We start from the raw sequence: 27,553 nt of genomic DNA on the forward strand, positions 1-27,553 counted from the left end.
TAAAAACAGTACACATAGAATATAAGATGCAGTTACAAGAGCACAGCTGAACAATAACAAGCAGACGTGCTTGTGCGCGCGCGTCCCCATGGACGCGACGGTGAGCGCGTGCCCGTCACAGCGCTCACCCGCTTCATTCATTGCTGCTCGTGTTGCTGCAGGGACTCTCGCCGCACTCCACGCCGGGGAGAGGCTTTAAACCGGGACCATGAGGGGGGGCTGCCGCCCGAGACACACTCGGGACAGGGCAGGTAGGATGCAAACTCCTCCTGAGCTTTTACTTTTCTCCTTTTTCTTACGTATGCGTATTTATTTACACACACACACACAGTTGTGTGCGCGCGTGTGTCTGTGTGCGGGAGGGGGGAGTCGCTCCGCAGCAGCTGTACGAGCGAGCGGAGGAAGTAAACAAGTCGTCGTGTCACGTAGGCACGCGTTGGAGCTTCACGCTCGGAGAGACACTGAATTTCAGCTTTCACGTAGCGGGGAAATAGTTCCGCCTCCCCGGTGCTTAGGTGGCGCGCGAGCTGCCTGCTGGACGCACTGTGACCGAGACGATGTAAACACCACTTTGTTTCGACACCGCACTCAATGGTTACAGTATAATGCTGTGTAGAAAGGTATATGAGGTTGGGTTGGTGCTCCAGAATGTTCTAGAAACGCCTCGAGTGGGTTGTTGTTTTGGGACAGATCACACCTTGTGCTGTGTGGAAGGACGAGGGTAAAACCTCTGTTCAGATGGTCCCTCTTGTTTACAAACGACAGGTTTTGGTCCTGTTGATTTATTGCTTTTATTAAACTGTAAGTAGCATTGAAAGAAAATTGTAGTGGAGTGTTTATTTGGGTCATTTGGGGGCTCAAATGAACCTTAATGTTGCTCCAAACATTTCAACCTCTACACCCGTGGGTCAACCTTCCTTTGCGTGCTCTTTTCCCAGGCTACTACACTTCGTTCCTTATCATGGTTCCTCCAAGACTGCCTCACATAAGGGTAATGAGCACACAAATGGCTTCTAAAGCAATGCTAATACAAATACCCATGTAATCCGGTGACTCAGTCATTATAAGAATATGTTATCATGAAGCTCTATTTGTCATAAAGCCTTGGCCTGTTTAATCTAGTCTCACTGTGGTGTCGTGTAGATAAACGTCCTGCAGAGAGGACAAACCAGCAAGTCTGATTCATATCTTCAATGCAGTTGCTCACATGAAGACGGTCTCAGTGGTCAGAATGTTGTGGCCGATGTAGGGGAGGTGAACTGATCTCAGTCTGTCTGCCCACACACAGAGAGGTGGGGCTTGGCAGAAAAACAGGAAAAACATGCTAGTGTGCGCGTGTATTTGTGGATGCTGATCTAGTTATTTTAAAGACAAACACAGGCGCTACATTGTATTTGGACCGTGCAGTAAGTTGAGAACAGTTTGAAGTGCACACATTTAGTTGCCCCTGCTCTTTAACAGTGATACTGGCCTTAGGTTAGCATTTTCTCTAGAAATCCACATAGGCTTTATGTGTTTATCTCTGCAGATGGAAAGAAATGTGCTTTAGTGGGTGCAGCAGGCCCAACACAGAATACATCCCTATGTGCACTTGCACACAATATTTACCCCCATGCCTCAGATGCTGCGACCTAAAGCCACCTTCTCCCACACTCTATTTTTATTAGTAATCCTTTTTTTCTCTGTGTTTTGTTTTTCGCACAGATCCCTTCTCTGAATAGCCACAAAAAATCCCTCCCTCTCACCCTTGTTTATCGTATTGCTGGCTCTCTCCCTGCAGCTCCCTCCCTCCCTGCCTGTGTCTGCTCCCTATCTGGGGGAAAGTTCACCCGCTCACTCAGAATCTCATTATAGGCTTCAGGCAAAGCTGCTGTGGCCTACGTGCGTGTAGTCCCCATGCAGTTATTTTACGTTTGCTTCACGCACTCGTCGCGCTAATGTTTTGCATCTGGGACCATTCGAGTGCAGGATTGTTTTTGTTATTTCTGTTTGTCTATGCTTGCAGACATTTCTGTATAATGGAGACATTTATGTTGTTCCGGCTCATGTGAAACGGCCTCCCTCAGACACTAAAGGGACCTATAGACCAATAATGGATTCATAGTTGATCGACACAGAATGAATATATATACTGCAAACATGCATACACAACATTAACTAAATGGACACAGCAACGCATCTGAGCTCCCAGCCAAATATGACACACCCCTTTGATCAAAATGTCCTTCTTTGTTAAGACTGAGTCAATTTGTTGTCTAATTAGAATTTCAAGTTTTACCACAAAGATTTAAATTGCAGCTAAAGAAATCTGCTGTTTTAATTACCTGTGTGTGTGTGTGTGTGTGTTACTACAAGCATCTCTGAAGTGTCTGATGGGATTAGTCCTGTTGACCCTCTGACGGCGGTGCCCTTTGACCTTTAAATGTGTTTACTGTCTCAGTAGATGCTGGGTTGATAACACACTTGACCGTGAGATACATCTTTGTCTTAACTAGTTTGGCATTTTTTGTTTACTTTATAGCAGTCCAAAATAAGGGCTTTTAAAAACAAGTGCACTGCGCCACCTGGTGTTACAACTTTAATATTACATTAGGTTTCATTGTGCAAAGAACAACCTCCTGTGTTATGGTTTTGGTAATTGTTCATTTTCTAAAAACAAACTTTATATTCTAACTATTCTACAAAAAATAAATAAAAGACGCACAAAAGGTAAAACTTCACACTTTAGTAAATTGTGTTGACAACAAAGCATCACACAAATACACATTTCCAATAACCAATTCCACAAGTATGTGTTCAAGGTAGACTTTGATGAATGCAAAAGTATCCTATCAATGCTTAATCAAAGAAGACTTTTGCATGTTCTGAGTGTAAGAGTCTGTTGTGAAAATATTTGCAGAACTCTTACTAGGTAAAGAAACTCAAAGATGCTGTTTAAACCAAAATAGATTTGTCTTAAAATACTGTTCACATCTCAACAAACAAAAAGTCATTTATGTAAAGTGTGCAACATATAGAACAAAGTAAATAGATGTCTTCTGTTTCGGTTCCGCCTCAGCATCTTATCAACATTACAGGCATCGCTCTCTTTGACCAGAGCTGGAAATATAATGTACGAGCAACAAAGTTTCCTTTAGAGCAGCACAGAACCAAAGTACACTAAGCATTTATATTGTATTGATATTCAGCGCTACATCATTGTAATATGAGTATTTCTTACCTTAGTAACTGTGAACCTGTTGAGGTTCATGTTGTGTTTGCCTGTGCGAGGAGTGGATGGATGATGTTGTTGCAGATTGTTGTTGTGGAATATTTCAATAAAACTAGTTCGGGAGAAGAGAGTGATTTGTTTAAATGTTTATTTAATAAGAAAAACTTGATGAATGATCAAAGTTGTAAAACTCAATTTATTGCTTGCAAGCAGGAGGTCAAATACACAAACGCGTCTCTGATGTGTTTTAACTACAACAAATCTGAGAGTAGAATATGAAACCTGCTAGTATTTCAGAGGATCTCAGAGGTTTGTTAAAAACTGTAAATGAGCAATACGACTCAACATTTAACATTATTCAGTCATTACTTGGAAGTGAAACTTCAGCCAGTTTCCTGCGAACAGTCTCTTTCACACTCAGTGTTGTGAGAGGTTTCGTTACTGGACTGCTTTTCATGTCTGATGAAGAACTTTGCTGTAGTCTGAATTTTCTCCCAAAGTCCCTTCTATTTTTTGGGGGGTTGGACAATGTTAATCCCACATACTTTGAATTGGTGCCACAACACTGCTTTATAGATACCACGATAAATTAAAACTAAGGTGTGTCTACTGTAAATAAACACAAGATTTTGAAGAAGAATTTCCTGTACTGGATACGTATAATTGTTCATGATTAATTGATAAAAGTCCTTTATCAATATTTGCTGAGTTAAGATTCTCAATGTAAAGATATTCATCTTTTCTGTGGTTCAATTATCTTTACAAACTAATAATAATATTGGTCCATCAAGGCAAGCAATTTGAAGATGCCGTGGGAAGTCGTTATGGGTCACCCACTACTTACAGTTGTTAGCTGCAGGCCTGAATTATGATTATCTGGACTTTCATACTAGACTAATATGCTGTGTGGAAGATATCTAGTAAATATATAAAAATACTAATATGCGGTGTGGAAGATATCTAGTGAATATATAAAAATATCGAGAAGAAGCATAACCAAGCTAACAGAATTTAATGTTTGGTCGAAATAATTTAACATTACATAATGTGGAAGTTGTTGTTGTATTTTGCCACAAGAAGCCTGTACGTAATGCGGGACACGTGACTGGGTCGTGCAAAACTTGGGGCCACGAGACTATTCGTGATGGTGTTTTGTGTGAGCTCCCAGCAGTCACGCCCTCCCCATCTTCGACCCGCTCCTCTTATTGGCTGCTGGACCTCCCGTCTCTTCTCTGATTGGTTGAGGTTGCGGCTGCATTCAGTGCCCATGTGTGCCGCATGTGAGCAGCTGAGGGCTTGTTTTTCAATCGTCGGCGCTTTTTTCGCTTCTCTTGCACACTTTGTTGGTCATTACGGTAACCTTTTGAAAGATTTTCATAGAAGTTAGTGTTTTACTGGCAGCTTTACAGCTACTCACAGAAAGTTCAGTCAAATGTAAGGCTAAACCAGACCAAAATATAACAATACCAAAGAGAAATAAATCAATGCCCCGAAAATATATTTCATAATGATAATACAGTTGATTATACATTATATAAGTGTTTTTATTGGCGTTGCGCTCGTTCTCCAGTCGTTACGGGAATGAGAAACCGCTGTTCCTCTGCTGATATGTGACCCCCCCCCCCCCCGCCCCCCACCTGCAGTCTGCTGAATCAGACAGGCTAGAGCCCTCCGCCTCAGTATCACAGAAGCAGGGGGAACATCCGCGATCCAACCTCCACGATGTTGGACAACGAAGAGTTTATTCTAGACACTTATCCGCGGGAGCTCACCCAAAACCCGCTCAAGAAGATCTGGATGCCGTGCATAAACGGGCACATCGCGCACAGACGGGGTAAGATGCCGCGCGCCGGGATGGGACCGGGAGTCGCTGTGCATCTGCTAACGTTATCGCTATTTGAATCATACGCTATTTTATTTATAGTTTCCGGATTGAGGTACTCCGTTGAGTGAAATTTAAGCAGGTTTTTTTTAACGCTCATACTCCAATAAAGAAAGGAATATTGTTGCATGCTGTGTGCCTGGGAGTGTTACACGAGCGTATATGTCTGTATTTTATCATATGACGCACCCAAATCAATCGAGTTACCCACGACACCCCCCCCCTCTCTTTCAGCAGTGTTTGATGGCTGTGAGGCTGAGCAGCTGTGCTTTTATCCCCCACCATCCTCTTTCTGCTGAGTCAAGGGCAGCTCCCGTCATTGCTGTCTGGTGTTCCTCGTGCATTACGCAGGAACAGTGGATTTAGGGCTGCCTTCGACCAAAGGGATTTTTAATCGACCAATGGCATTGTTGATTTTGGCGGATGTGTATAAATGAGTTGATCCACAAAGATTTGTACAAAAGTACACCACTTTAATTCCTTTGTTTACCAGAGATGTGCTCATCCATAAGTGATCCGTATGGAATAAAAAAACATCACCAATGATTATAAAAACCTTAAAGGGACTAATCAGCTAATGTCCTTTTTAAAATTTTACCTATACCTTACCTATATAGGTAACCTATTAATGAACATCCTCAACATTCAGAAATACAACTTCAACATTTCAGCGTGTCTTTCAACAGTGGTGCAGCACGGTCGTGTCCTTAACTAAGCAGTGTGTTCCTTTGGCCAGCTTTTAAAGAAGTACGTGAGGGTGGACAAATTGGAGACCTCACGCTCTCCTGTCCACATGCCAATATCCTCCTGGCATTTACTCGTATGGTTACTTGTCTTACTCCCCTTCAAAGCTTGTATTTGAGCAGCGAAAGTAAGAAAATCCAAAATGCTGATCAGATACTTCATGGCTCAGATGATTCCCAGAGACTGGATCAGGACCCATAGAAGGGTCGCAGGAGAGGACTATGCAGCGTAATTATAAACAACCTTCAAGAGTAATTAAGCTCTTGCTGAACGGAAGCCACGGTCGGCTTATTAGTAGTGAGTTTAATTCATTAAAAGTGTTTCTCTCTCCCTCTCTCTCACAGTGTGCATGACAAACTGCCCGACCCTCATTGTTACTGTTGGACTTCCAGCTCGAGGAAAGACTTATATTTCTAAGAAGCTCACTCGCTATTTAAACTGGATTGGAGTCCCAACCAAAGGTATCAAAACATACAAACATATTTAAGATTTAATACCAAATTCTTATGACCTAAGAATTAGGTGTATTATATATTTGCACAGTACATTGTATATGTGTATGTATAACACATATTTTTTTTAATCATATAAATGTATATATTTTCATCTGAAACAGAGTTCAATGTTGGCCAGTACCGGAGGGAGTGTCTGAAGATCTACAAGTCATTTGAGTTCTTCCGTCCAGATAACGAAGAAGGTTTGAGAATCAGACGGTAAGTTGAGCAATGCCGATTCACTCCACGTCACACATGCCTCCAGAAAACGCCATCTATTGGTGGATCGTCGCGTCCAGTCTTTGCACGGTACACTGACTCTGCGCCTCCTGTCTTTCCACAGGCAGTGTGCGCTGGCAGCACTCAATGATGTCCGCCAGTACCTGAGTGTCGAAGGAGGACAGGTGGCGGTGAGTGCTTTGATTTTCTCCCTGGTTGTACACAGCAAACTCTCATATATTTAAAACAACATCAGAGCTGAAGAAGTGTTTTTCCGGCTTTTTCAGGTGTTTGATGCCACAAATACGACAAGAGAAAGAAGAGGAACTATTGTCAAGTTTGCTGAGCAGAATGGCTTCAAGGTGTGTTAACGGAAGCACAGCATTGTTTAGGTGCTCACTTTGACTTGATGGCCTCTTAAGTTTACTAGATCACTTTGTCAATGCAGGTATTTTTTGTGGAGTCTGTGTGTGAGGACCCAGATGTCATTGCACAAAATATAGTGGTAAGCTTTTTCTCTCTTTGTTCTATCCCGTATAGAATTAAAAATACCATGGCAGACCATCCACTTTATCGTAATATCATTGTTAAAGAGACAAAAACAACATTTCCTTCCATAGGATAGCAGGACATGCTTGTGTTTTAGTCAAAATGCAAGAGCAGTTTACTTTAGAATGGGGTCATATTAAGGCTTTTTTTAAAGTTATGGTGCAGACCAAATGGAACAGTGGAATTAGGCAGAAAGTAATGGTAGGCTGTCATCTGCCTCTGTTCTCTGCTGAAATCCTCTCTACCCTTTTGTAGCAAGTGAAGTTAGACAGTCCAGACTACCTACACTGCAACACAGAGGAGGCCGTTGAGGACTTCATGAAGAGGATCAAGTGTTACGAGTCGTCCTATCAGCCTCTGGACGAGGTCCTGGACAGGTGAGGAAACCTCAGATGATGTTGGTCAGATTAAAACAAAGCTCATGAAGATCACGGTTGGTTGACTGAGTGTCTTTCTCCAGGGATCTGTCCTACATAAAGATCATGGACGTGGGCTGTCGCTACCTAGTGAACCGCGTTCTCGACCACATCCAAAGCCGAATCGTCTACTACCTGATGAACATCCACATCACGCCGCGCTCCATCTACCTGTGTCGCCACGGGGAGAGCGACCTCAACATCAAGGGGCGCATCGGAGGAGACTCCGGCTTATCGGCCAGAGGAAAAGAGGTGTGTGTGTGTGTGTGTGTGTGTGTGTTAAAGCAATTTTACTGTGCGTTTTCATGCAGTCTAAAACAGTACTTTCCAAAGTCCATGCCACAATTTCAATTATTATGACATTTTCTGATCCGTCCATAAATAATATTTTATATTTCCACAGTGTATTTTCTTTTGCATGCACAGTGCATAGATCACTCATATAGATCACAAGTATGCCGAGATGTCTTCAAGAATATTCATTGACAAAAAGATACAACCAGTTGCAAAGTAGGAAGTATAAACAATAACACATGATAGCAGCACCAACTACATTACAGAAACATTAATAAATAAGAATATCTAAATGGATCAAATACACTTATACCCCGGTTGGTAAGTTAACTCAGTGCGGCTTTCAAGAGAAATGATTGTTCTCATGGGATGGATTGTGTTTTTTTGCTTTCTAGTATGCCAAAAGTCTGAGGAAATTCATCCAGGAGCAGAAAATCAACGATCTGAAAGTGTGGACCAGTCAGATGAAGAGGACCATCCAGACAGCAGAGTGCCTGGAAGTGCCCTACGAACAATGGAAGTCCCTCAACGAAATCGACGCTGTACGTTGATTCCCGAATTCATCAGAAATAAATAATGAACCTGTTTACTCAAGCTAAGCGCACACTCTCCCCTTCTCTTCAAAGGGGGTGTGTGAGGAAATGCGGTATGAGGAGATTCAGGAGCACTTCCCTCTGGAGTTTGCACTGAGAGACCAAGACAAGTATCGCTACCGCTACCCTAAAGGAGAGGTGAGAGCGCGCTGCGTCCTCGTGTCTCCATCCTGTGGCTCCAGTGATCCAGTGGGTGTCTGATCGCTCTGTGCTTCTCCTTCAGTCTTATGAAGACCTGGTGCAGCGACTGGAGCCAGTGATCATGGAGTTGGAGAGACAGGAGAATGTCCTGGTGGTCTGTCACCAGGCCGTCATGCGTTGTCTTCTGGCATATTTCCTGGACAAGACTGCAGGTATGGAGGACGTGTGTGTGTGTGTGTGTGTTTGTGTGTGTGTGTGAGCATTTGCTAATTTATGATGTGCTTAATGATACTTGTTTAAACTAGAATTATCAGCTTGTCTTAAATGGGGAAAATGCAGTACACGTTGTTGTGTTACATAGCTCACTATCTCCTCCTCCACAGACGAGTTGCCTTATCTTAAGTGTCCTTTGCACACAGTATTGAAGTTGACCCCCATGGCTTACGGTGAGTTCTTGTCTAGGCTTGTTTTCATATATATATTCTTACTCTTCCACATTAACTCAAAAATGCATCCATATTTTTTGTCAAATAATTTTGACTGAAACCACAGGATGACTTGCATGCCGTGTTTATATTTTCCTATTCAAAATGAATGTGTTCTTTCTCAGGATGTAAAGTGGAGTCTGTCTGTTTAGGCGTGGACTCTGTGAACACACACAGAGACCGACCGGAGGTAGGTGTCCCAGGCAGCACACAGAAATGTCCGTCAGCGGACGACGTACACAACTTGAACCCACCTCAGGGGTGATTCCCCTCCAGTTTGCCTGTGACTCCATTAGATAAACTGGGAAAGATGTGTGATGGTCTTTAATGATTGCTTTAGAGGCCCATTGTACGAGTTCCATCCCATTTAGTGTGAATGTCCCTTCTAAAGCGGTCCTGCTGATCCGTCCGTCTCTTCCAAATGCACCAAGAATGTAAGAATCACTCCCACCTGCCAGCGAGCCCTGACTGCAATGAAGACAGCTGTGACTTTTATCACTGCTACCTCTGGCATGTCTTTATTTGCTTTATTTGGGGTTATTGATTCATTTTATATCTCGTGTTTTCCTTCCTTCAAGTAAAAAAAATTCTACTAAATTCAGAAATGCTGAAAATTACACAGAATAAAAATAAAATATTCACTAAATAGAAACAAACAATTCTTATTTAAAATTTCGGTCAATGAGGAGGTGCCTCAAACTGCAGTTCGTCGCATGGCCACTTGAGGTTGATTCCATAAGTGAGTCGATCTTCGTTGACTCAATTTTTAATAAACTGTAGAGCAGAAATAAACATGTTTACTGTCTGGTACAAAAACATGTATTCGGTCTCTATGGCTTGTTTTCTGCTCAAGGCCACAGGTCACCGTTGTGTTTGTGTGTAAATGTGCTTTTATATTTGTTTTGGTTTGTCTTCAAGCTTTAAATTGGTGTCGAGACTAGAATCAGGTTCGTGTTTTGGTCCAAATGAAGGAGGAAACTGAAAAGAATTACTTTTTTGCATCTTTAAATGCCGTGAAGGATTTAGCATTGTTTTGTTGATGTTTTTGTTACTATTTGTATACGTGAATGTCAATGTTTCTGCACATGACTCAAATTATATTTTTTTTATTACCTTTATCTTTGTTAACTCTTGTTTACCGCTTTGTTAATGTTGAGGCTTAATCTGTAATGCCCACAAACATTTGATCACTAAATGATGTTTGCTGTTTACCATAAAATATTTACTAATATTGTCAAAGTGGTATTTGGTTAATTCACATGTTTCAATCATTTTATCAACTAACTTTTTTTCAGATTTTTTGTGATAGTGAAGGTCATTGTAAATATATAAGATAAGATTTTAAAATCTTACTTTTAATGGTGAATACATCAAGGATCAGTTAATTTGTCTCAGACAATGATTGTGTTAAACTACAATTGTCTGAATGTTTGCGTGTACATTTTTTTCTATTTGACTTTGTCTTACTTCATTTTTACATTGCACCAAGTCCAATTCTTCTATGTAACAGATGTCTTCTGTTTGTGATTTTGATGTCACGCATTAGCTTGGGTTGGAGTAGACGTTTCATTAAAGCAGAAAGTAATGTTTGAATTGTATCTATAATAAAATATTGACTTCTGCTTTTCCCTCAACTGTGGTGTAGTGGTTGTCAATGATGGGGGGGGGGCGGAGTACTTTTAGCTAGACGTGTTCCAACGGCTTTGTCTCATGGGTGGATTTACTGTAAACCAAAAAGAGGTGTGTTTTAGATTTAGTCTGCACTACACCACTGCTCCCAAAGGTACTTCGGTGGTTCTCCGACAATGTAAATCTAATTTTTAAGAAACTCATTTTGATGACAAACATCAATTTAATACCCTTTGTGACCATACCCAATGGTTCCATTCATATATTGTAGGAACACCACATGAAAGCAAGTCATTATACTCTTGTTACAGATATTGATGCAAAGGGAGTATTCAACATGATCATAATACAGATTCAAATGAATGTGTGCATGTGAGATGCGTGATGCAGGATTGTAACTCCGTCCTCTCCTCTGTTTCAGAATGTGAAAGTGCATCGCACCACAGAAGACGCTCTGCAGACAGTCCCAGCTCACCTCTGAAATCCTGCACCTGTATTAGCTGTGACCCCGTTGGACTTTCTGTTCAGGCCTCTGAACGATGCTCCTTAACTGCCCATACTGAAACCGAAAAGCACTTTCACTAACTTTAATGGATTTTTACATTTCTGTTCTGTAGCTCAACTTCTAGTGAAGAAAACTAGAGGAAAATGCCAATACTTTTGATAACTGTCTACTTCTATTGTTGCAAGATATTCCCTTCATTTTCAGCACCTTTTCCATGATTATATTTCACATGTACTGTATATTGTGCACCATGCATACTGCCATATGCTCCCTGTGTTTCTGAAGATTTTACAGCAAGGAAAAAACAGGTTCTTAAACCTTAAAAACCCTTCAAGAAACTACTTGAGAGGCTTTTTCCTTAATCCCAGTTCCCCTAAAGAGACTCATTAACGTTTTGACTGTTAGAACGGTTTTTCTCTGCTGTTTGTCAAATTATAAAGAGCAATTCAACAATTGTGATTAGTGTCTCAACTATGCGTAAACAAAAATAATATAAATCTTGGAAATTACGATAAATCTTTTTGCCACATGGGATAGAAATAGCATCGGAAATGCAACTGATTCGTGTTTGTAGCTTATGTTCTGTAATTAGAAATCTTTGGATGTGGTCCTCCCTTTTATTGTCTTTAAACCAAAAAATAAGTTAATATGGACTTTCTGGGGGACTTTTATAGGAAGTACAGTGAAATGTTACAAATCTGCAGTAATAAGTCTGTCACTTAATTGGGCAGCATTTGATTGACCAATGATTTTCTCTTTTAAATGGATGCCTGCCTGGTTGTTTCATGTATATTGTGTATATTTTATTTGATATTGTATATAACTGTTCAGAAAATATCATTACAAATGCCTTGTTTGTCTCGAGCCGTCAATCTGAATAAACCTATGTTTGGGGTTAAGATGAACTGTTGGTTGTGTGCTTCATGAAAAAAGATAAGGACTATAACCTCTCGTCAAATCAGTGTGTTTAAGGGCTCTGTCGCAGTTATTTGGAGCCTTTTACTAACATGTTTCATCAGTGTGATTTGCCCATTGAAATAGACACATGGTAATACAAGGTAACAAGTGGAAACATGGGAGACCTTAAAAGAACACGGAAACAAAGAGGATGCAAGGTAGGTGTTCCATCTGAAAGATTAGATTTACTCAGATAAATCAAGGAAAAAGGATAAACACATGGAATATATTCATTCAACTTTTCTTTTTCTGTATGAAGTTGTCTGAAAAAAAGTAAATTGACTATTTGAAGTAACCTCATTTTGAGGGGGAGTCAGAGTAAAAAGTTAAAACAGACAGACAACTTCACGTTGTCATGGTAACGTGATATGTGGAAGCAAAGTGCTGTCCTAATCATGTCAACGCCAGTTCAATCCCTTGATATCTCTGACATTCAGCAGTTTCCAGGTGCCGTCAGTGATTGTTTGAGGTTAAAAAGTTACTCTATAATTTATTATTAAAAAGTAGGGCCGGGACTCGATTAAAAATATTAATCTAATTAATTAGAGGCTTTGTAATTAATTAATCGAAATTAATCGTATTTTAATTGCATAAATATTTGACCTGAGAACAGTGAGAAGTAATTTTTTTCACATGGATTTTTATATTTGTTCAACCAATTCCAGCAGACAAGTGTAGAAATAGCATATTTAGAAATATAGTACTTTCAGAAATTCAGGTAGCCTATAGGTAAGTAGACCTTCTGTAAACTAGGTTTTTTTAAGTAGACCAATACTTTCAAGTACATTCAGAACATTGGTTATTTTTTCAGACGTGGACTTAGTTACCCTGGTCCTTAAACCAGTCATCTGGTGCAGTGTGGGTTGGGTGTGGGTCCTTGTAACGTCCACGCTAGCTGCTAATTGTTTTGCGTTGAGGTGATACTTGAGGCTCGATGTGAATTCCTTGTTGCATAGCTTGCACACAACCACGCTCTTATCGACGCTTCCATCCGTGTGTTTATTATAATAAAATTTCCCATTCACGGGGCCAACCGACACGGTCTCGTCAGCTTCTTCGTTCATGTTCACTGTGGTTTGTTGTTGTCTGAAGTCATGAACGCTAGTTGGTGCTCCAGTATAATCGGTCCCCCGAAACTCATCCAGTGAGAAACGTCCCGCGGTGCAAAAAATAAGTGTAAAAATGCGTAAAAAATGTTTAATGTGTTATTTTTTGTGTAATTAATTAATCTTAATTAACGCGCTAAAGTCCCGCCCTATTAAAAAGTTAAATTTAGTATGCCACAAAAACATCCTAGTATACTATATCTATAACAGCATAGAATAGGATGTTGAGTATATAAAGCAAGAGAATCTTCAGTTGTGAAAATCTCAAGACACCTTTGATGTTTGTGGTAAAGAAAGAGCTGCTGTTGATTCTTCATGAAAAAAACACAAAAAGAATGATGCTTTTTATCTAGATTTATTTTCATTATTTCCATCGAAAGTAGGTGTTTTTCTGTGGAGAAACATGCCACCAATTGATTGCCCTCATTGTTTAAGGTTGGTCATAATAAAACATTGATAATACATTTATTTTTATATAATATTTATAGATATTTTTTTTAAATCCATTTTACCCTGTGCTCATGAATATTGATATGAATAGCTGTTTAAAGGATGTGATCAGACTTCTAATGTCTTCTAATGTTATGTACAAAGATCCCTTTTGCCAGTACGCCTTTACTGCGCCCTAATGTTTCTCAACTTCTCATGGTTGATGACATTTCCTCCTCTCCGCTTTGCGATGTGAAAGCTGCACAGTGATAGCAAAGTTTTTGAAAAAGAAATGTATTCCCAGGTTTTCTCGCTTTCAGAACTGCAAGAGTAAAAGAAAAACAATAACAATGTAGCCCTAAAAACAGTACAATGGATTACAGAAATCAAAGCACTAGCATACAAAACACAGACACTGAGGTAAAAATAATGCAAAGACTAAACCACTTATGCAGAAGGCTGCAGCCCTGCGAGCATTGAAAGACTAAAAAAGTACAACTTACATTTTTGAGGAACTCCTCTGCGACAATACGAGCCCTGGCGTTGACGGACAGCTTCATTTCACTGATCTCCTTGTCGATCTCCTCCATGAAATGGATGACATAGTCAACCAGTTTGTGTTTGTACATCTGCTCCGTGTGAAAGTTGGTGATGAGAAAACTGATGTCGTAGCCCTGCAAAATAAAATTTAAAAATTACAGGAATAATTTATGCTAATATAGAACACGGTTCTCTTTACTTGCATAATGGAGGGAATATTTGAGGAAATGTGTAACTTACAATTAAGGTGGAAACAAAACTTTACACTAACTGGAGCGTAGCTCTACCCATTCAAGGTCACTCAGCACCATATATTGACTGGGCATGTTTTTACTCATTTTAACAGTCAATATTAATTTCACATATTTGAATAATTCCATAATTGAATAAGTGTGTGTGGGAACCCTGTTAACGTGACACGCTCTTGACACTTACGTCCACAGGTTTCCTCCTCAGGATGAAGAAGTTCTCCGCTCTCATCATCATGAAACGCATGAATTTATGGCACAGAATCTTCTCAATCTCATCTGCCTGGAGCAGAATATTTAAAATAGGTCAGGATTATATATACATATATAGTTCTAATCCTTACATCAATCATCTTGCCGCTAATTGCTCAACAACCGACCTGCTTGACAGCGATGCTGACTCTGACAGAGTTAATGGAGCCCTCAATCAGGACTTTCTCCTTCTCGTTACGGCTGATGACCACAGGCTGGAGGAGCAACTCTTTACTACTTCTAGAAGTGAAAGAAACACAAAGAATCCCCTTTGTCACATTCGAGTCCACTGGCGGGTGAAGCTGGATCTCAGATTTCACGCACTGCTGGCTGTTGTTCACCGCTCCAAAGTCATACTCAGCCATGCGGTGACAGACTCACCGCACTTCCACCTCTGGCTTGTTGTGTCTCTCCACCACCTGCGAGGAGAAATTCTCCAGGCACAGGGAAGCCTGCAAGGTCGCACGAACCGCATTGAGGTATGGGCGCAAGGTAGCCGTCTGAGGAGCAAAGTGAGAAAGAGTAGATTAGAAACGTTCCTTAAGAAGTCTGAATCTACAGGAAGAGGTACGATTGCTGCAGACTTAAGGGAATTCCTGTGGAAAAACAGGTTCAAACACTGCCCTTGATCACAGAATAGAGTATCAGGGCATTGGCTTTTTCAAGGGGCTTCCCTTGACACAACCAGCAACCCACCTCATATCCTTGGTGCAAGAAAAAGTCACTGCTACTACCAAAACCTAGAGGAAATACTGATCATGAAGAGAAAATCCCATAGCTTGGATACTATATGACATATTTTACATATATGACAATACAAGTTGGCCCAACTTTAAAAAAATAGCCACTTAAACACCATTAACAATATCGATTAAATGTGATGGCTACCAACCACCAGTCATTATCAACATGCAACTTAATAAACTCAGATTAATGTGGAATATGTAGAAATATTGCCTGTCCTGACAGTAGAAGGATATATGTGTATACAGAAGTTTGCATGTTGGTCTGTTCTTTGGTATTTCAAACGCATCACAGTATGCACCTTATGGATGGATGCACATATAGTTAGTTATGTTGCAGCCTTCCAAAACGAATTAAATATTTTTCCCCCTCAAAATTCTACACTTAACCCCCCATAATTAGAAAGTGAAAAAAGCCTGATCATTTTTTTTTCAAATTAAAAATAAAGAACGAAAATATAACGTGTCGTAATAAGGCGATGAAATAACAAAAAGTAGAAAATATGAAGCGCTCTGAATACTTTCCCAATGCACTGTGTGTGTGCATATGCATGTTGTATTTATGTTTATGGAAGTGCTGTGTATGCAAGTGTTTTATCTTGTATCCCTGATGTGACAAATGATTCCACCACCACCGGCACCGGAAAGCACGAAAGGTTGTTTCTGACAGCTGCGGAACCACACAGCTCTGGACCGGGTGTGTCACTTCATTTGGGTCCACAATTAGCTCGTTCAACTGATGTGTCCAACTTCCTACGTTACATTCCAAACGTAGTATGATCACACATGTCATTATAATAAGCACGTGTATTGCCATCGGAATGCACAATGAAGAAAAATATTTTTAAAAATGTAATATATCGAATGGGTTGGAAACAGAGCAGCTACCGTTAGCTTGTTAGCTAACAATCTGCTAAGCTAACGTTAGCGAGTTCAAATAAGCCCCGCGCCATCCTGCTCGGATGCAGAGTAGTGTGGACGGGACGTCATCTCGACACGGCCAGATACATGCAGCATTCAACTGTGTCGGGTTGTTGTTACATTACATCTAATTAACGTTACTCTCACCATTTCTCTGAGTGACGAGACGCGGCTAAAGGCGGAAGTAGCTGCACTCGTAGTTTAGCCTTTTTTCGTGAAAATACCGGAACTCCGTTCTGCCTCGGAGGGGTTTTCTGGTGACAAGGTTTTCACAATGAGCTAGATGAGAAACCACCGACATTTCAAAATAACAATTTAAGATTTCACTAATGTGAATCAGCAATATGTGTTATGAAAAGGTTTGCTTTATTAATAGTTTACGAAAAAGACCTAATTAAAAAAAATTGCTTTCAGTCCATATTGTGCAGTTTTGTTAGTGGCATCCTGACTACGTGAACTTGTTCTAGCTCATCGCCGAATGTGGGCAGAGAGGAAGAGTGAAATTATGGTATTGTGCACATATGCAAGTGGATCCTTTACAATATTGTGAGAGACAAACCACGCGGTCAAACGAACATTGAGACACGTAATAATACACCATTGATATATTCAAGAGTTTTATTATTTGACATCCCAATTTTCTTTGACATTATTGTTGGCATTGCAATGATTCGTTTTCTATAAGGAGAAGGAGTAATACCAGGGCAAAACTTCGGAACCTTTCTTTAAATGGAAGAGAGGTGATCCATTTCAATTAAATCCATCTGACATTTACTTTTACAATCTATACACCGCAATGCACAATCCATTAAAAATATGTAGTACTTAGCCAACCTGAGCTACAAGCAGATAGAGAGAACAGCAATAGCAAAGACAGGAGACTGGTGTATGCTGTGTTGGTGACACGTATTGTAATTCCAAAGCGTTAAAAGATGTCTGATGAACAACATAAGACATTCAGCGGGAATAGTAGCAGTACAATTAATGTTACATAAAAGGCAAATATTAATATATCAAGGAATGAATCCATGTTTTACACTTAATGTCTACTCATCTGCAGTGTGAGGCAGTTATAAACCCACTAACACACCAACTGGAAGGGAAAAGGCAGAACGTCGTGATAGTGTTAAACTGATTCTCTGGGAACATAATTGACAGGGAAAACAATTGAGGAGGTCTCATTTGAAGCTTACCAAAACGCATGTTGTGGCAGACGTTGCCCAAAATCAGTAATCCCTCAATAATATTTAAAAAGGCAAAAACCTAAAAAGAAAGTGCAAAAAAACAGGCTTTTGTTTCAGGCTTGAGAAATAACTAATTAATATATATTAATTAGCTGATTATACATATATATTAATTTGCTGATCAATTAATTTTATAAAAAAGATCAACACAATCATGTTTTGACTAATTGGCAAATAGAAAGTGAAAAGAAAACAAAGAGAATAAGATACTTGGGATGCTGACGTTAGCCAACATCATCTCACATTACAGAGCTTCAGCCAGTCTATCTAGTTTCCAATTGGCCTCTTTGAACATGGCTCCATCTTGCCCCCTCAGTGTGAGAGTCAGAGAGCAAAGTAAAAAAAAAACATGTTGGCGGGCCGGAGATCACTCACTAGCAAGTCAGGGACTCGGTAGGTCAGAAGGGGCGTCATTCTTCTCTTGTGGGATTTTTGGGCACTGGATTTATCAGCTAGTGTGCGTGAGTGCATTAATATGTGTACTGCGCGCATGTCCCTGTGTGTGTGTGTGTGTGTGTGTGTGTGTGGTAGTACATCCATGTGCAGCGTACTGCGTGAGGGTTTGTGTCGATGGAATAAACAGTGGTGTGACGGAGGAAGACCAGTAGGGAAGTCTTCTCCCGAGGAGCGAGGTGCAGGAGATGTAACCAATGACAGGGCGTTTCAGAGATGATGGTCCAAGATGTTCCTCAGCAGCTGCAGCTTTCTGCTGAAGGTTTAGCTCTGTCTCTATCCAGTTTTATAGGCTCCGGGAATTCATTGTACAACTCCACCTCCGTCTCCTAAAAAGCAGCCAAAGAAAGACAATCACATGAACGTGAACGTGACTGACGTGGTCTTCACTGCACAAGCTGGATTTTGAAATGATTCAGCTATTAAAATATGCAAATAACAAAGCATACATTTGTCATTTTAAGCAACTTTACTCTACCTGTTTAAGGGCGTTGCGTGCAATTGTCTGGAATGCCTGTTCTACATTTATGGCTTCTTTGGCGCTGGTCTCAAAGTAGGGGATGTTGTTCTTACTCTGACACCATGCCTGAGCCCTTTTGGTGGTTACCTGGATGAGGAGAGATTCAGTAATACAGTGAGCTGGAATGTACAAGGATGAGTTCATGGTTGTGTCCACAAAAAATATGTTAAACCTTGCTGGTATGTCACATAAGATCATTGTATGCCGAAAGAAGTATTTCCAGGTGAATATTTCCAGTGTATTTCCTTTTCGACTCTAAAGAGAAGCTAGACACGTCAAGTCACTGTTACGTCGCACAGATCACAGAACCTCTGGAACGTATGGCATCTCTTAAACCCCTGTTGCAGAACTCTGCAACCTTTGGGCACTCCCACACCACATACAAAGATGGGTCCAACTTCTTCAGTGCTTGAGATGCAGTTTAGCGATATTAAAGCTTTCAGTTCATGCAATGTACGAGGACTTGTGTTCTGTGTTCTGTGAATACAATTCAAACAAATAGCTTGACGGCTAGTCCCTGGAAGATGTTGCTGGAACATTGCATGTTGTGCCACATTAGGTTGCAAAACGGGCTGCAGCTCCTTGGGGAGCGGCCTGCCTTCCACAGCATGTCAATAGATAAGGGCTGGCAAGAGGATGACGCCAGATGCAATATGTTCCAAAACACACCAGAAGGTCCCATCGTGGAGATTATAATGTTTCTGGATGTCTTGAAAGGTCAGGAGTGTGTGTGTAGCCATTTACTATTCCTTTGAGGGTATGAAATCGATTTGAGGCGATCGCTATAGAAACATTTGGATTAAAGACTCCAGTGAGGCAAACTTGTTGAGTTAATTGGCAAGACTTTTTTTTCTATTGTAGATTACATCAGACATACGATTCTTTCTAGATTACTTGAGGGATATATTAACGCCATGTTACCCGTTCCTGGCCTCTTAGAGGCACACCGAGTAGAATTTAACCATTTAGAATCTGGGAGCACTGCGAAGGACCTGCTGTTCCATTGGAATAAAGTACAGCTAATACTCCTTAGCCTTTTTGTCATTTTGAGAATTCCATGTGGCCTTATGGTTAAAACATAATGCCACTCATAAATAGCAAGCACTTTGCAAAGTTCACCGTTCCCTCAAACACTACCAATATGCCATTATTTAGGCATATTCGGATAAAACTTTGTGTTCCTTGAACTTTAACAACAAATATGAACATCTGTGTTTTCATTAAGTAATGAAGTAATTGAGTAAGAAATCATTAAGTGACTTTAACATAACATAGCAGCCATCGACCAATGCCAACCTGTCTGTTCTCCAAGTCAATCTTGTTTCCGAGCACCACGAAGGGGAAGTTCTCAGGATCTCGAGGGCTCGCCTGGATCAGGAACTCATCCCTCCAGCTGTCGAGGGTCTTGAAGGTGTTGGGTGCGGTCACATCAAACACCAGCACACAGCAGTCTGCTCCGCGATAGAACGCAACTCCCAAAGACTGGAACCTCTCCTGGCCAGCTGTGTCCCAGATCTAGTCAACCACGAGGAGATAAAAGGTGTGGTGAATGGACACGATCAAAAAAAAGTAGTGAAGCAAATATTAGAATCTGGTCAAGTTAAAGGAGAGAACAAATAAAAAGGGAATTCTGCAGGATGTAACCTACTGTACCTGCATTGTAACGAGCCGGTCGTCCACCATCACCTCCTTGGTCAGGAAGTCTGCTCCTATTGTTGCTTTGTACTGGTTACTAAACTTCTTGTTCACATACTGGTTCATTAAGGAGGTCTTTCCCACACTAAGAGTCATAGACAAGACACAGCGGGATGACAGATAGTCCAGATGTTAGTCCGAGGGCAAAACAAAAAGGTTGTACACATTTTGTATGAAATGTGCAGTAATTGCAGATTATTATTTACACCGTGGGTTTAATTGGATGTAATTAGCAGCACATTTACGATGTGATATAATTTCATGAATCTTGAGAGGATTGGACGGTCATCCCAAATACGTGGAAGTGCAACCATCACAGACAGACAGATCGTCCAAGTTTAAAACTTCCATCACGTGGCGATTGCAATTACACTGAACTTACAACGAGGCTTCCACTAATTCAATCTGATCCCGAATCAGTGCAACAATTGAATGATACGTGTGGGTGGTGGAGCAATGATCTGTATATGCAGGACGCGTAAAGGGATCAATGTCCTCAAACTATTCTGGTGCCGAGTTCCACACTAATTTTTAACATTGGTTGAGCTAAATGTCTTAGTATAGATGTAAATATTTTTGGGCCGTGTGCGTTGGTGCCAAAATAAAACATTTTAACCATTAACCTTTAGTGCTGAAGCTGTCGGGTCTGAGGGGCACCAGTGGGTTAAAGGGGCCGTATAGCAAGTTGAAATATCTTTAAATATTTTGTAATGGATTGTAGCTGCAGTTTTGAGATCCAATCTCGTGAGATACCGTATAGGATCTTGGTTACAGCCATTTCAGAATACTGTGGTTTGATGCTCCATTTCTTTTGCTGCGATAGTGTCAATTTACGCAATTTCCTGGCTTTTAGAACAGTGTATTGGCCTTGACTAAAAAGACTAAAATTGTAGCACTTAAATTGTACTCTTATCTAAAGAAAGCTGTAAATGGGCTTATTTGATGAAATTGCACTTCTGGGTTTGTATCCTTATGGTTGATAAGCACTTATTGTGAGTCGCTTTGGATTAAAGCGTCAGCTAAATGACATGTAATGTATTTTTCAGTCTCCTGGCAATCATTTTGACTTTGCTATTGGCATTTTTCAACCTATGGAGAAACATTTCTAAGTTGTAGTTAAGAATCAGGTACCTACATGTCAGACAAAAAGTCGATTGAATGTCAGTAAAGGAAAAGTTTCTGCGGATTAAAAAAAGGTGAGGTGTGTTCTACTTGGGGTTGTACAGCAGATTACGGTTAGCAAGGACGTGACACAAATCAGACATGTCTTCACTTATATGAAACAAAAACAGGAATAGTGCCTTTGCATTTCTTTTTTTTCCCCTCCACCCAACTATTTTAGAACAAACCAAACTGGAATTTCATATCCTGAATGGCAGATTTTAACATGTAAAAGAGAAAAGTGTGGTGACTCACCCAGAATCTCCGAGGATGATGACTTTCAAAAGCACTTTCTTCCTGGATGTCATTTTTCCGCTGCTGCGGAAAAGACAAAATACCAAAGGTTTAGCATACAGAGGACACTAAGCAACGCCTTCCTAGCTCCTTCATTGCAAGTCAAAACCAATGTCCTATTCTTTAGAGACAATCAAATTGATACAAAGTAAAAGGTGTCGCTATGCAGATCAGAAAAGGTCTACAAATTTGTGAGTTTTACGCCTGGTCAGGTCTGAATACCACATTCCAATCATGTGCTTTCTAAGCCGTTCGACAAATCACGAGGAACACAGCATTCTCTCGCTCTCATGCACTGCAGGAAGTTCCCCTTTGGGCCGCTGACTGCTTTCCTGTACTACAACGCCAAACCAGGTGGCTCCTCAAGCAGTCGTGTGCGTTGATGTTAGTACACTCTAACCCCTCCTATATTCATCTTTTATGTGATCAAATATTTATTTAATACATAATGCCTGTGTAAAGATTGTACTTTTTGTATTCCTAATGGAGCAACAATAAAGTTTATACTGGTGATTCTGGTCCGTCAGATTCAGTATATGCATCACTGAGCTAAAACAGCCGCTCAGGATTAGGCAAACGGAGCTCTCCAATATTGCTTCCAGATGAATCACACCCCTCTAGGTGGTGTGATTCACTGAGAAAGTGTCTGTATTGTAGTTTTTTTGTGGATAAAGTGGTTGTATGAATCATTCATAGCATGATAGCAAGTGGTTGTATGAATCATTCATACAACCACTTTATCCGCAAAAGTGAGGAATTGCAATTGAAGAATGTTAGTATGAAGCAATGAGATGCATCACACACAATTATGATTCATCTTTTTAATGGAGTGAACTCATAATACACAATGAACAGTGTGGTAGTTACATTTAAAAAGAACATTAAAACAATTAACCTCTCGCAGTTGTGTTCCTTCTCAAAATCATGTCCCTAGTCATCTAGGATACACCTGTCTGAAAATGTTATCCTGATTACATATTTTTATATCATAATAGGCATATGAAAACGTGTTTTGCAAGGACACGGTGATCTTGACTTTGTCCATTTTGAGATCAAAAAGAACAAATAAATGAATAACTTGGGTGCGTGTGGGTGAAACCTTTGCGACAGGAGCCTCCTCTCTTCCTCCCAGAAGGGTTTTATCTTTGTTGGCTCCTGCCGGCAGAGACATTCTGCGCAGCGACGTGAACAAACTCACAAAAGTTGGATGCGCACGTTGAGGTCATTCTTGCCCACGGATTTTGTCATTGATTTGCCCACACAGCATCTTAGACTGTATACATGGACCCTCAGTGAGGATGGCATCAGTAGCATGATGCTAATATGATGCTAATATGTAGCCTACGATACGATGCTTCCTCATCACACTGATGATCATCTTAACTGTCACTTTGGCAGGAATAATACATGGTTTATAGCATATAGAAAACTATAAAAGCAGATGCATTTGTTAGATTTTAAAGCAATATCGGACTATCTTTACAAGAACAATACTTCAATTTTTGGTTTTGGTGAATAAAAATGACTACTTGCTAGGGCTGCACGGTATACCGGTAGAAGATCTCCTTACGGTATGAAGTTCTCACATACCGTTCATACCGGTGTTAGTTCGCCGTAACAACTGAAGTTGCTCTTTGGCACGCGGCAGATTTTATTTTTACACGTCGTCGTGGAGCACCCGGCGATCGGGGCTAGTTGTCTTACGTGTGTTGTGAGTGAGTCATGGTTATAACAACAATGAATAACCCACAACAAACGCTCTTTAACAGGGTAAAACACCACAACAGCTTGTGACACAAACATTTTGTAATACTAATACAGTTTACAATTATTTAAAAAATTCCCCGCGGAACTGCATGCTGTGTACAGCTCACAACAAGAAGTAACTCTGTTACATGAAAACACGGAAAAGAATGATACAGGAGGAACAACGAGAGACCAGAGATGCACCAACACAACTTGTGCCCAAGAGCTGTGTCTGTTTGGAGGGTTTTTGGTTTTGATAAATCCGACGTTAGATCAGAAAACGATTTATTGCAAAGTCTGTCGAGCCTCTGGTGGCAACACCATCAGCCAAAACAAGCTAACACGCCAACTCGCCAGCAGCAGCGAGCAGCGGTTCGGGTAGCCGCGGACGTTTACTTGAAAAAGCAATACCGTGATATACCGGGATACCGTCAGATTGTTTCTTAATACCGTGATAGGGATTATGATATGGACCGTGCAGCCCTACCACTTGCATTATTTTCTGGTAGTGACGTATAACAGCCTGTTTGACAACGGTTTAACAGAAAACCGCCCTTCACAGAAGTAAACATCTGCTTGCACAAAACACAAAAGCTATTGTAGACATGCCAATCTGCCAGCATACACAGCTTTTTTAATCCATGCCCTTAAATGACGATTAGGAAACTAAGCCTGTAAAACCAAAACACTAGAAACGCCAGCGCTCCATCAGGCGCTGGAAACCTACAAAGCATACTTTCTGAAAGGAGCGTGCACAGCACTGCAGTGGCTACCAAACTGTGAAGCACAGAATGTGAACAGCACCAACAGAAGCATGAACAACACATGGCTAAAGTCTAGACACTGGAAACTCAACGGAGGTCTTTAACCTTTGACACACAGCAGAACATCAGACATCGATAGCTGAGTGCATGACATCAGCTCAGAGGTTCAAAAATCGGTTGGATGCTTCTTACTCAACACAGTCGGTTATTCTGCACCAACACTGGGAGATTCCAATGATGCAACTCTCAAGAGTATTGGGAAACAAACTGAATACACTTCATCGAAGATAAAAGAAATACAACTGTGAAGGTATTTGTACAATTTCTGCAGGTCTTTATGGAAATACGACCCAAGTAAAATAACAATGTCCTTAAGAGACTCAACAAAAAGACTTGAAATATGAATGGAAAGGTGTTTGCCACAACTTTCTGCTAAGAGATTCCGCCTGCAGTCTCATGAGCAGTTTAGTCCATTTGAATACTGCTTGCAACATCATAAATCATTGTGCAATCATTTTTATTTATGTGAGCTTGCATTAATCGTGCAAAAGGTTAGATAGTTGGTTGCAGTCTGCTACTAAAATATCTTATTTCTCTGGATTTACCGCTTTCCGGTATTATTTCATTTGCTAACAATTACAATTATTGAAAATATACAATTAAGAGTTAGACTAGCCTGTCCAATTAAAAAAAGAAACCAAATAACCGTGGCACAGACTTAAACAAATGTTTTATTCTTTGTCACGAAAAACTGATAATTCAAATGATTTTTTAAAGCCAATTCATTTAAGTACGTCTTCGCTATCCGTTGTTCATTGACAGTCGCTCATCTATTTACATTATTTAAAAATACAAAAGGATTACTTTGCCAATATCTACATGTCTTTAAAAAATTTGCATCACCAATAGTATTAATAACAAAATGTTCTTTTATGGAGGCAAATTTTATTCAACAAGCAGGTTAATGTTTGTGGATTGTATTAACAAGCACGAGTTGATAACTCATATGTATTGTGCTAAAGTCAAGTCAAAACATCTTCCCTCTCTGCCTGTAAATGACAGCTGGAATTCACAGATCACTTCCGACACAGTTAATGCAGGCACGCCCAAAAACTCTGGACTAAAAAAAGATTTAGACAACTTCAGGTGTTTCTCAGTGTTCAAACTCATCTCAACGTATCATTAAATGAGGCCATCGTTAGTTATGTTTCCTGGTTGGCTGCCTAACACACGAGTCCTGGTTACTGCTCATGTGATCAGCAGATGGTTCAGTGAACAAGGGTCAACAAAAAGAGAGGTCAGTATGATAATATGCAACCATATCGATAGGATGGAAAACAATAAACGAATCAGTGAGTAAAGTGCTATACTACAGGGTCATGGTTCAACTAAATACTTTCCAAATGAGTTGTTTACCTTTAGTTACACAGTACAATTTTCACATTCTGAAGTTATTCAAGATGGAATCAAAAAGAAAAATGCTGTTTTAATCAAATAAAAACTGTTTCCACTCGAGTATCTGTATAAATCTAAACATTTATATCAAGTACTCCTCACAGTGGAACAAGTGGGAAACCATTTTAACCATGAGACGCCTGAATAACCATACAATATGCTGGAGAACAGTGTCTTAAAGAATCTGAGTTCAAGACATTAGATGAGTAAAGCTCAAATGAAAAAGGGACGACTCAGTTTACAACTCGATTATGGTTTGCAGTAGCAAAGTACTGAGATTAACCATTAAAAACCAACCCACAGAGCAGTCGCAGGTCACAGCCATCATACATGTTTAGGTAGCGTTAATATGTATTATTTTTTGAAAAGCAAATAAGTTTAAAAAAAAAAGGTTTATGGGCGTCGTGGCCATAAGGGAGTGCCTCTAAACATATAAACACCTAGGTGATCTGCAAATTCAAAACCAAAACAACCTGACGCAGAACCACTCCACGCCCTCCGACTGGCATCCCTCTGGCAAAGTCACGGGACATTAATGCCACACGGCGTGTTGACGGGAGTCAAGTCGATACTTGCAACCATTAAAAGACAATTCGACATGACCGACCCGCACAGAAAAGGACTAGTTTCACATCCCGCACTCGCCAGGTCACTTCTGTGAAGTACCGAGGTCTGCGAACGTTTGACACATTTAACGTCGGTTTACGATGGCTCGTTCGGCCAACCTAACGTAAAGGTTACACCCCGACCGACCCGCGTCGTCTCCCCGGTTCTCCTGCCTCGTTCGGAGGCGACCCAGAGGAGCCACGGGCCGGCCTTGTTTTTGTCAACCGGCTTCTCGTAAATTATTCTTTTTTGTTTTTAAACAGCGCACCGTCGGCCGTTGACGTCGGCGTTAAAATGCCACTGGATGAGAGTACGAGAGGTACGACCTCACGTGTGAAGACACACGGCTGTCGTTCCCAGAACTTACCTTCGGTTGGATACCGGGAACCGATCGGGCTGTTGTTGTTCAGGTACCGTTAGCCTTGTTGGCTAACTGGGCTAACTAGGCGTCCCGTTAGCTAGCTAGCTAGCTCACCGTTGCCGAAGTCGTTCGCTGTCGTTAATTTGGCAACGCCGCGTTTCAAATTGCAAGACAGATGTGTTGTCCTTTGCGCGAACACTAACAGCACCTTTGTCGCAAATTGACGAGGCAGATTATCCACAGCTGGTGGGTGAATTCAGCACGGTGCTTCAAAGCTTGTCTACCAGCGAGCTAAATATCGGCTACCCCCAGCGTCTCTCTTCCCCTTTCACTTCCTCCTCCAACGCAACGCCTGCGTCCTGCGTCACACGCAAACCACTGACCGGCCCACTTCTGGTTTCAATATCCAGCATGGACCGAACTTTCTTCATTATTGAAAGAGCAATGCTCGGTCTTTGGTGGATGGAGAAACCATGGACCATGTCCAGGCTCAGTTTAGGGAGGTTGCCTTCTTTTTAACAGTTATGAGTGTATTGTTTGGATAGTACAGCGATTTCATTTAACAGTTTGAGCGTTCTCAAAAACAGATTTAAAAAAAGATAAAAATAGCTCAAGATCAAAACAGCAGAGACTGAGATACTAAAACATGGGTACCTGCATTTACCAACGCATTATTCACCTGCGTCCTAAATGCCCAGTTTTTCCAAACCTAATATCCCCACTTTGAAACACCGTTTTCTAAAAATGTGTATGCGTTGAGCCCAAATTGAGATGACCATCCAAATTATACATCTACTCTTTGGCTAATCAGCACTCCACATGAACATCTCACGCTGAGGAACCCCACCGAGGTGCTGTGTAAACTAGGATCAGAAGAAGATGATGGTCCTGTGTGG

The 27,553-nt window shown here is 40.8% G+C and overlaps 4 protein-coding genes across 7 annotated transcripts in view; 2 read left to right on the forward strand and 2 right to left on the reverse strand.

Annotated features, from left to right (window-relative positions):
* Positions 1-97: 97 nt before the first annotated feature.
* On the forward strand, positions 98-12,067 carry pfkfb4b (6-phosphofructo-2-kinase/fructose-2,6-biphosphatase 4b). 4 transcript variants are annotated; one of them, XM_037489802.2, is made up of 14 exons: positions 98-251; positions 6,182-6,298; positions 6,454-6,550; positions 6,675-6,741; positions 6,838-6,912; positions 6,999-7,055; positions 7,355-7,476; positions 7,560-7,767; positions 8,205-8,351; positions 8,436-8,540; positions 8,626-8,755; positions 8,927-8,989; positions 9,154-9,218; positions 11,079-12,067. In XM_037489802.2, the coding sequence occupies exons 1-14, from the start codon at positions 209-211 to the stop codon at positions 11,136-11,138; spliced, it is 1,356 nt and encodes a 451-aa protein (XP_037345699.1). In that variant the 5' UTR covers positions 98-208; the 3' UTR covers positions 11,139-12,067. The 4 variants fall into 4 exon arrangements, with proteins under 4 accessions (XP_037345699.1, XP_037345698.1, XP_037345697.1 ...); XM_037489800.2 differs by lacking the exon at positions 98-251 and adding an exon at positions 4,842-5,045; XM_037489801.2 differs by lacking the exon at positions 11,079-12,067 and having other exon boundaries at positions 9,154-10,662.
* A 1,497-nt stretch (positions 12,068-13,564) lies between these two features.
* arpc4 (actin related protein 2/3 complex, subunit 4) lies at positions 13,565-16,641 on the reverse strand. The gene is made up of 6 exons (XM_037489804.2): positions 16,506-16,641; positions 15,076-15,194; positions 14,823-14,934; positions 14,630-14,725; positions 14,158-14,328; positions 13,565-13,976 (listed from the first exon to the last, which is right to left on the reverse strand). Exons 1-6 carry the CDS (start codon positions 16,506-16,508, stop codon positions 13,971-13,973), a joined length of 507 nt encoding a protein of 168 aa, XP_037345701.1. The 5' UTR covers positions 16,509-16,641; the 3' UTR covers positions 13,565-13,970.
* A 321-nt stretch (positions 16,642-16,962) lies between these two features.
* LOC119229457 (ras-related protein rab7-like) lies at positions 16,963-27,011 on the reverse strand. Its single transcript, XM_037489803.2, has 6 exons — positions 26,664-27,011; positions 21,687-21,749; positions 20,229-20,355; positions 19,872-20,090; positions 18,534-18,662; positions 16,963-18,384 (listed from the first exon to the last, which is right to left on the reverse strand). The coding sequence occupies exons 2-6, from the start codon at positions 21,737-21,739 to the stop codon at positions 18,292-18,294; spliced, it is 621 nt and encodes a 206-aa protein (XP_037345700.1). The 5' UTR covers positions 21,740-21,749; positions 26,664-27,011; the 3' UTR covers positions 16,963-18,291.
* Positions 23,438-27,553, forward strand: part of LOC119194246 (small ribosomal subunit protein eS26) — a 226,092-nt gene continuing 221,976 nt past the window's right edge. The window contains exon 1 of the mRNA XM_062564124.1: positions 23,438-23,450. Within this exon, the coding sequence (XP_062420108.1) occupies positions 23,448-23,450 (3 nt within the window). The 5' untranslated portion in view covers positions 23,438-23,447. The remainder of the gene's footprint in view (positions 23,451-27,553) is intronic.

Source organism: Pungitius pungitius, chromosome 8 (assembly GCF_949316345.1).
Source record: "Pungitius pungitius chromosome 8, fPunPun2.1, whole genome shotgun sequence".
NCBI lineage: Eukaryota > Metazoa > Chordata > Actinopteri > Perciformes > Gasterosteidae > Pungitius > Pungitius pungitius.